This window comes from Mauremys mutica, chromosome 3, assembly GCF_020497125.1.
Source record: "Mauremys mutica isolate MM-2020 ecotype Southern chromosome 3, ASM2049712v1, whole genome shotgun sequence".
Taxonomy (NCBI): Eukaryota; Metazoa; Chordata; order Testudines; family Geoemydidae; genus Mauremys; species Mauremys mutica.
The window spans coordinates 112,140,572-112,147,873 of NC_059074.1; the positions used below are offsets into that span (position 1 = coordinate 112,140,572).

The 7,302-nt window shown below is 44.1% G+C and overlaps 1 protein-coding gene across 4 annotated transcripts in view; it reads left to right on the top strand.

Moving 5' to 3' along the window:
• Positions 1-1,462, top strand: part of LOC123366342 (SAM and SH3 domain-containing protein 1-like) — an 83,204-nt gene extending 81,742 nt beyond the window's left edge. For all 4 annotated transcript variants that reach the window (XM_045009698.1, XM_045009697.1, XM_045009696.1 and 1 more), the window contains one exon: positions 1,383-1,462. In XM_045009698.1, the coding sequence (XP_044865633.1) occupies positions 1,383-1,440 (58 nt within the window). In that variant the 3' untranslated portion in view covers positions 1,441-1,462. The remainder of the gene's footprint in view (positions 1-1,382) is intronic.
• Positions 1,463-7,302: the final 5,840 nt, after the last annotated feature.

Consider the following 7,302-nt stretch of genomic DNA (forward strand, 5'->3'; position numbering starts at 1 on the left):
ATGTGAGACTGAAAATTGCAAAGAGTACTCCTAGGGGAATTCTGTGCCAAAAAATAAATTCTGTGCACAATATTTTAAAATTCTGCATAGCTTATTTGCCAAAATAACACAATATAATCATGACAGTTTCAATTATTTTGGTAATTTATTTCAAAATACCTGTCAACCAGTATGTCTGTAACAATACAGATAACTAGACAATTCAGGAAATGTTTTTCGACAAATAGATTCCTTACTGGGCATATTAATAAAGAACTTTGAGTAATAATTCATTTAAACTACAGTACAGAAATGTATTTCCCACACCCCTCAGAAGCAGCGCAAAGGCTTAGCGGAGTCGGGGGTAATGGAGGAGCTGAGGGAGCGTCAAGTAATTGCTGGGAAGGAGCCTAGGAGTGAACTTGGAGGGTTGTTGGGTGTGGATGGGAGAAGTATGGAACAGGGTTTGGTTTTTTTTTTTTTTTTTTTTTGGGGGGTGGGGGGAGGAATTGTTAGGGAGTTGGGTAATCTCCCTCATGCAGACCCTGGCTGACTCCTACCCTCTTCTCATTCAGTCTGGCATGTGCCCCTGTCCCCAAGTGTCCCTGCACTCCCCTACTCCATTCCCATGTGGCTCTGCACCTCCCTGTTACAATGTGGCTCTGTACCCCCACTCAGCAACTCCCTGTTCCCATGTGTTCTTGCACTCCACTGCCATTTAGACCCACCCCAGTCTGTCCCCCCACTAGCCCATCTGAACCCTAATATGTGACCCTCCAGCAGCCCAATGTGCCCCATGCTGTCCACCCCGCGCCCCCCCCCATACCCATGCCTCCTGACCTGGCCACACAGGCAGGGTGCCGTGAGAAACACAGCCTCTTCTCTTCCCCATCTGCACCTAGGGCTTATCTCTGTTCTGGCACCACAGCAGCTCCTGGTAGGCGAAAGGTGTAACTGCAGCACCTCTCCAGCGGAATGTATCTTCTGTGGAGGAAAAAAAAATTATCCGTGGGACATGAATGCTGAGCATGCACAGTGGTGCAGAATTCCCCCAGGAGTAAAAGGGGTAACAATCATCTGATGCCAGACTAGAAACACTAGTGGAAAATAGTCATGGTAGAAGTGATTTAAGCCTACATTGTTAGGATGACAGCTTAATTGATCAATGCTAGTTTCATTCTCCTAGTTGACTGGCATTGTCTCATGAGTTCAGCACTGTTACGTGCAGGTAGAAAGCAGACTACAGAATTCATTGGCAAGAAAATTACCCTCTTCCAGCTGTTTAGTCCATCAAATGATTTTTTTTTCTTACTGCCAGCAAACTGAATTAGATTCTTCTTCATAATTTTCTATTTAGGCGTTATGTATCTGAGTTATGTGCTTTCTTTTGTCTTGCCTGTTAGGATGCAGTACTCTGGAGAATGCAGGCAGTTCATAAGGGTATGTCTATGCTGCAGTTAGACACCCATGCCTGGCCTGTGCCTGCTGACTTGGGGGTCACAAAACTTGGGCTAAGGGGCTGTTTAATTGCTGTGTAGATGTTTGGGTTTGACCTGGAGCCCAAGCTCTGGGATCTTCGCAGGGTCCTAGAGCCCAGCCTCCAACCTAAGCCCAAACATCAATACCATAATTAAACAGCTCCATAGCCCAAGCCCCACAAGCCCTAGTCAGCTGGCCCAGGACAGCCACAGGTTTTTAATTGCAGTGTAGACATACCCTGATGCACCACTTCTGATGGCTCATCTACACAGCAACGCAAACTGCAGCCGGTCAGGAATTTTTCAGTGAAATGTTTTTCATCAGAAAATGCCCATTTGTTGAAACTTAATTTTTTGTGGAAATGTATCAATTTCAATTAAAGGTTTCTCAGGTCCAGGATGGAATTTCTGCTCAGAGAGCCAACAGCTTGGTGTTTTAGGGCACTCACCTGGGATGTGAGAGACCTAGTTCAGGCTTGATTCAGAACAGAAACTTGACTCTGTTTCTTTAACATGTTTACCCTAGCCACTGAACTATGTAGTGAGTCTCTCACTCTCTATCTGACCCAATAAATTTTTATTTACACTGAGTGGAACAGTTCCAACAGAGGAGAGGGAAGGGAGAAAAGAGAGACTGACTCTCACCTAGGGGTGAGGGCACCTGCGTGGGATGTGGGGGACTCAGGTTCAAAACCCTGCTCTGCCTTATTCGGTACCCTAACTACCAGACAATTGTGGGGGGAAGGGTCTCTCTCTCATGATGTTTGTTACAATTTTCAAAATATCTTATTTTTGTTCCTGTGTAGAAATAAGTTGGTAATCTCAGTCTACCTTCTATTGGACAAGGGTCTGATGGTCACAAAATCCACCCTAATGATTGGCATGAAACTAATAGCAACTTCCTTTTCAGTAGAGAGGCAAGAGGGCTCTGTGGGCCTGGAGACTGAATTACCTTCTCATCTCTAGTGATGGTCCCTCCACAAAGGGTGTGGGGAAGTATAAGCTTCTGTTGCTGCTGTCCATACTGTTCTAGCTCAGTACAGAGAGAGAGAGAGAGAAGTAAAATGTGTTTGCCATCACACTAAAAATGCTCATTCCATTGAATTGGCTGAAAGCAGGGGGTGAGGGGGAGGAAAACTGCAGGGAAAAACATAATCAGAAAAATCCTTATGGTACCAAACAAAGCAGAGAGGTGGCTGAGATTTGTGGGGTTGTGTTGCTTGTATAGCTGGTAATACTCAATGTGTTTAAAAACTGCCTGAAATATGATCAATTAAAAAATAGGAAGCAGAGTCACATTTGTTCAAGTCTAGTTCTAAACTTCATGACCAGTTGAGTTCTTCAGATAAGTTGCTTCTACAAATTGAATCAGTATGCAGTTTTTGTAGGGTTGTAATACTCTGCAAATAACTCAATGGAAAATGATACTCATGACATGTTTGTGCTTTTTCTTCCATTAATAGTAGCATTTTTCTCCTGTCAGGTTTAATTTTCACACATACACTTCAAATTGCAGCATTATTGTCAGATTGAATGTTAGTGTAATATTGTAAAGTCTGAGCTTGCCTCCAGCATAGTGGCATGCCTCTGTATACAACACTGATATTTTTCATTTTGAACAGCACTCCTGGCACATTCAGACACAACTGAATTTTGGTTTTGACTAAAAGTAAGACTGATATAAGACCAAATACCCAAAAAACACGTTCTTGGTGGCTATTGTTGCTTCTTGGTGCCAGTAATGTGTCAAGCCATGGGTTCATCATATGTACTAATAATGCTGTTATTTCTCTAAGATGACAACTCCCCAAGGAAGTTTACTCAATCCAGGGGAATGAGGTTGGGGTGGGGGGGAAGGAGAGGTTGTTTACTCATTGTAAACATGGTGTTTTAAACAATGGAAACCAACATTATGATTAGCTCCCAGTCCCCATATTTGAGCAGTCAAGACTCTGCATGATGGACTGATGAGCTCTGTATGTTTGACAGGAAATCCAGGCCAACCCTACTCCCCTTGAACTCATGCTTCTGCATCCTGTCTCTCATCCTGTTTTTAGCGGATCCAGGGATGTTGCGGAGGGAAGTTATTTGTTTTCCCCCTTGGGGAATAGCTCTGTTTGCTGTCACTATTCACTGCACTGGCTTGTTACGTATTTTAAATGTGGTGTATACGAGAGCCTTCCGGAAAGGGTAGGAGTTGGATGGCAAGTGCAAGAGCACCACATACAGGCAGGACGAGGCACAGTCCCCTGTGTGTAAGTTTATTCTTCCAGTTAGAGGGATGGGGAAGGAAGAAAAACTACCGATGGGTAAAAATGGTGGTCAATAATTTTGAGTGAAATAACAGATGTAAAGGTAGCCATCCTACAGCAAAAAAAACTTCAGTACTAGACTTCAAAGAGAAAGTGCTGAACTTCAGTTCATTTGCAAATTTGACACCATCAGCTCAGGTTTAAACAAAGACTGTGAATGGCTTGCCAACTACAGAACCAGTTTCTCCTCCCTTGGTGTTTACACCTCTTCTGCTAGAAGAGGGCCTCACCCTCCCTGATTGAACTAACCTCGTTATCTCCAGACTGGTTCTTGCCTGCATATTTATACCTGCCTCTGGAAATTTCCATGACATGCGTCTGACGAAGTGGGTATTCACCCATGAAAGCTCATGCTCCAATACATTTGTTGGTCTATCAGGTGCCACAGGACTCTTTGTTGCTTCTTACAGATCCAGACTAACACGGCTACCCCTCTGATACTTCTCACCTCTTTCACATTCTCATCTTTGCATCCCAGTGGATGTCCTGAAGTGTCCCATCATGCAACAAATCACTCACTGCTTCTTGCGCGATATTATTCATCAGTACAGCACAACTTCTAACCAAGAAAATGAAGATATGTTGTGATTCATGTTCCCGTATCTGTCAGATTACAGCAAAATGCATTTTAAATATTCTCTGCCAGTTGAGCCTCAAGACCTGCGTCACAGGGCAGGAGTTAGGTAGAGGTTGAGCTCTCCAGCAGAGGATTCAGGAATGCTTGTATCATGTGCATGCTGCATGATGTAACATTTCTGAGGGGCTTGGCATTCCAGCTTATAGGAGTCCCGGTGCGCTCAGCAGCTGTGTCCTTAACTCTGCTTCAGCTGTTCACAAATGTAAAACTCGGTTGTGCTGTGTGCGTCCAGTACGTGCCTCTTAAACTGAACTTCTCGCATTCGGAATCCATGCACTGTGGCCAGCTCTCTGGCCAGTGGAAGGAGGTTTATGGTGTTGGGGCTGTTTTTTGTGAAAGCTACTTGATTCTCGAGGCATGCAGTGAAGTTATCAAAGAAACCAGAGCAGCAATAACAAAAGCAGCCATCTACAGGCTGTGTCTTCCCTTTGGGGGACACTATTAGTTTAATCCATTCTTAAAGGCTGAAGATTTGCTTCTCTGGGTATGCAGAGTTTTCAGCCCAGATGCCATCATGTGGTATAAACTCAAATTCATCTTGGGTATTAAACCTCCAGATCAGTGCAGTGCTGGGAGAGCACTTGGAGTTCAGTTCTGTCTTGTTCCATAGCATTTCCTAGTGGAAACAGCAGTCTTTTAAAACATGCTCTCTTTATACAAAATAACACACACGACCCAAACTCTGGTCCCTGTGGTACTCTAATCCAGTGGTCTTTGGCAGTAATATTTAGCACCAAGCCTCCTAATCCTCTTCCACTGTAGCATCCAGACTCCAGGTCAAGCCCCAAAAGCAAAAGGGTCATTAAATCAGCACTCTAGGTCACATTCCCATTGTGCTGGCTTAAATTTGGTCAGACTCAATTCTGGCAGCTTGTCACAGTGTCCAGATTAACCATGGCAGATGACTGTGAGCTCATCTGTGATGAAACAGGAGAGCTACACTGGTGGGGATGGGAAGCAGGAAGAGGACAAAAACGGAGAACAATAAAAAACCCAAACAAACCCAGGACACCATAACCGCACGTAATTAAGGGCAGAATAAATTCCCACTGTGTAGGTTAGAAATTACAAGGGAAAGATGAGAGAGAGAGAGAAGTTCATCTCCCAAATTTCTGGAGTATTTAAGATCAAATGTCTTTATATGCAGTGCTTGCAAGAATCAAAAGGAGTAAGTGAATGTGTGTACGACCCCATGTTAACTTGTTTGAGGCCAGAGTCAGTGGAAGCCAAACTATTTGTGCTGCCTGCAAATAGCTTCCCAAAGAGAAACAGAGCAGGAAACTCCCACAATAACACTCACAATAGGAGTGAAAGGCCAGCCAAACGCAGCCAGTGACATGTGACAAGTGCGACCAGTGTGTCTCTGAGCAGCTGGAGGAAGATTTCAATCCTGGTAATTTTGTAAAAGGACGTTTTTCAAAAGAGCCCTAAACTTGTCACAGCCAGTCAGTGCAGCATGTAATGACCAACATGCTTTGTATATAGAGAAACATCACATGTGTTAGACTGGGCCTAGCTCACTGCTGTGGAAGTATTTTAGAACTGATGATTATCTGCCTCTTTGCATGGATCCTTCTGTGCATGCTCTTGCAACTTGCTAAACATCACATCCCCTGCCGATGGCCGTGTTCAGACTGCACTAGTAGAACCAACGTGGCTGGTTCCATGTTGGCTGTGGTAGGGCGGTGAGTGGGGGGGCAACAAAAATAACAACTCGGTGTTTGTTTCCACTGAGAAAGTTTTGACCTGCTTAAAGAGCCATTGCTATGGAAACGTAATGAGAAGATAATTGAATGGAACCTCTTTGCCTTCCATCTCTTTACACTGATGCCAGGAAGGTCAGAACCTTGCAGCCTTGCTTTCCCTTCAGGTCCATGCAAATTTGATAAGAAACTAAAGGCCCATTTTCCTCCTCTATGCCAGCCCCGTTAGATAAATTATCTTGTGGTCAGTCGGTAACAGTTATAAAGATGTCGGTTTTCACACTGATTGTGACTTGGCCCTATATCATACATACAGATAACCAAATGGCCTTCCAAAGGAGCACGCAAAGGCTTTTGTGTTGGTTTAGTCAGCAACCCAAATGTGAATAATATTTTTAGGTCCAAAATCACATCCTGAACCATCCAGCCCAAAAGGGTTGTAAATAGTTATTGACAAGAGTTAAGAGGGCCAATATAAATTTATTGAAGATCATAATGGTGTTAGTTTCATTTTTTGGACTGCATTGGACACCTGTGGATTTTATGTCCCATAAATAAGATGTGGCCATGTTTTAAAGCTTACCTGCATTTATAACGTTTACGGTAAAATAAAAGCCAGTCAGAATCACTTCATTCTCTGCTCCTGTGTTATGATTTGTTTTGAGAATGATGGGCTTTTGAAAGCCAGCTGCACATTCATAAAAGCAGCACATGGTGTCATTTGTTTCCCTTTCCAATTCTGTAATAGTCCAGCTCAGGGCTATTTCACATCTCAGGGCACATATGGACTGTGTCTTGTAAAATCAGCCACTGTGTATGCAAGGTAAGCCCTGGTGCTTTCCTATCTAAGAACAAAATCAGCTCACAGTTAATAGGGAAAATTGTAGCCTACCTAGTTTAATAGAGCTGTAGCCAAAAGCCCATTTTCTAAGTGGATATTTTGTTCAACTAGCCTGTGTTCCATACATGTGCAGTGATCTCTGGCCTTAGGGGGATGTCTTGGCGGCACAACCTCTAGGGCAGTGGTGGGCAATGGCCCCTCAGGGTAATCTGCTGGTCGGCTGCCAGATAGTTTGTTTACATTTGCACGGCCACGCACAGCTCCAAGTGGCCGCAGTTCGCCGTTCCCAGCCAATGGGAGCTGTGGGAAGCAGCGCTGACTGCAGAGACGTGCTGGCCGCCACTTCCCGCAG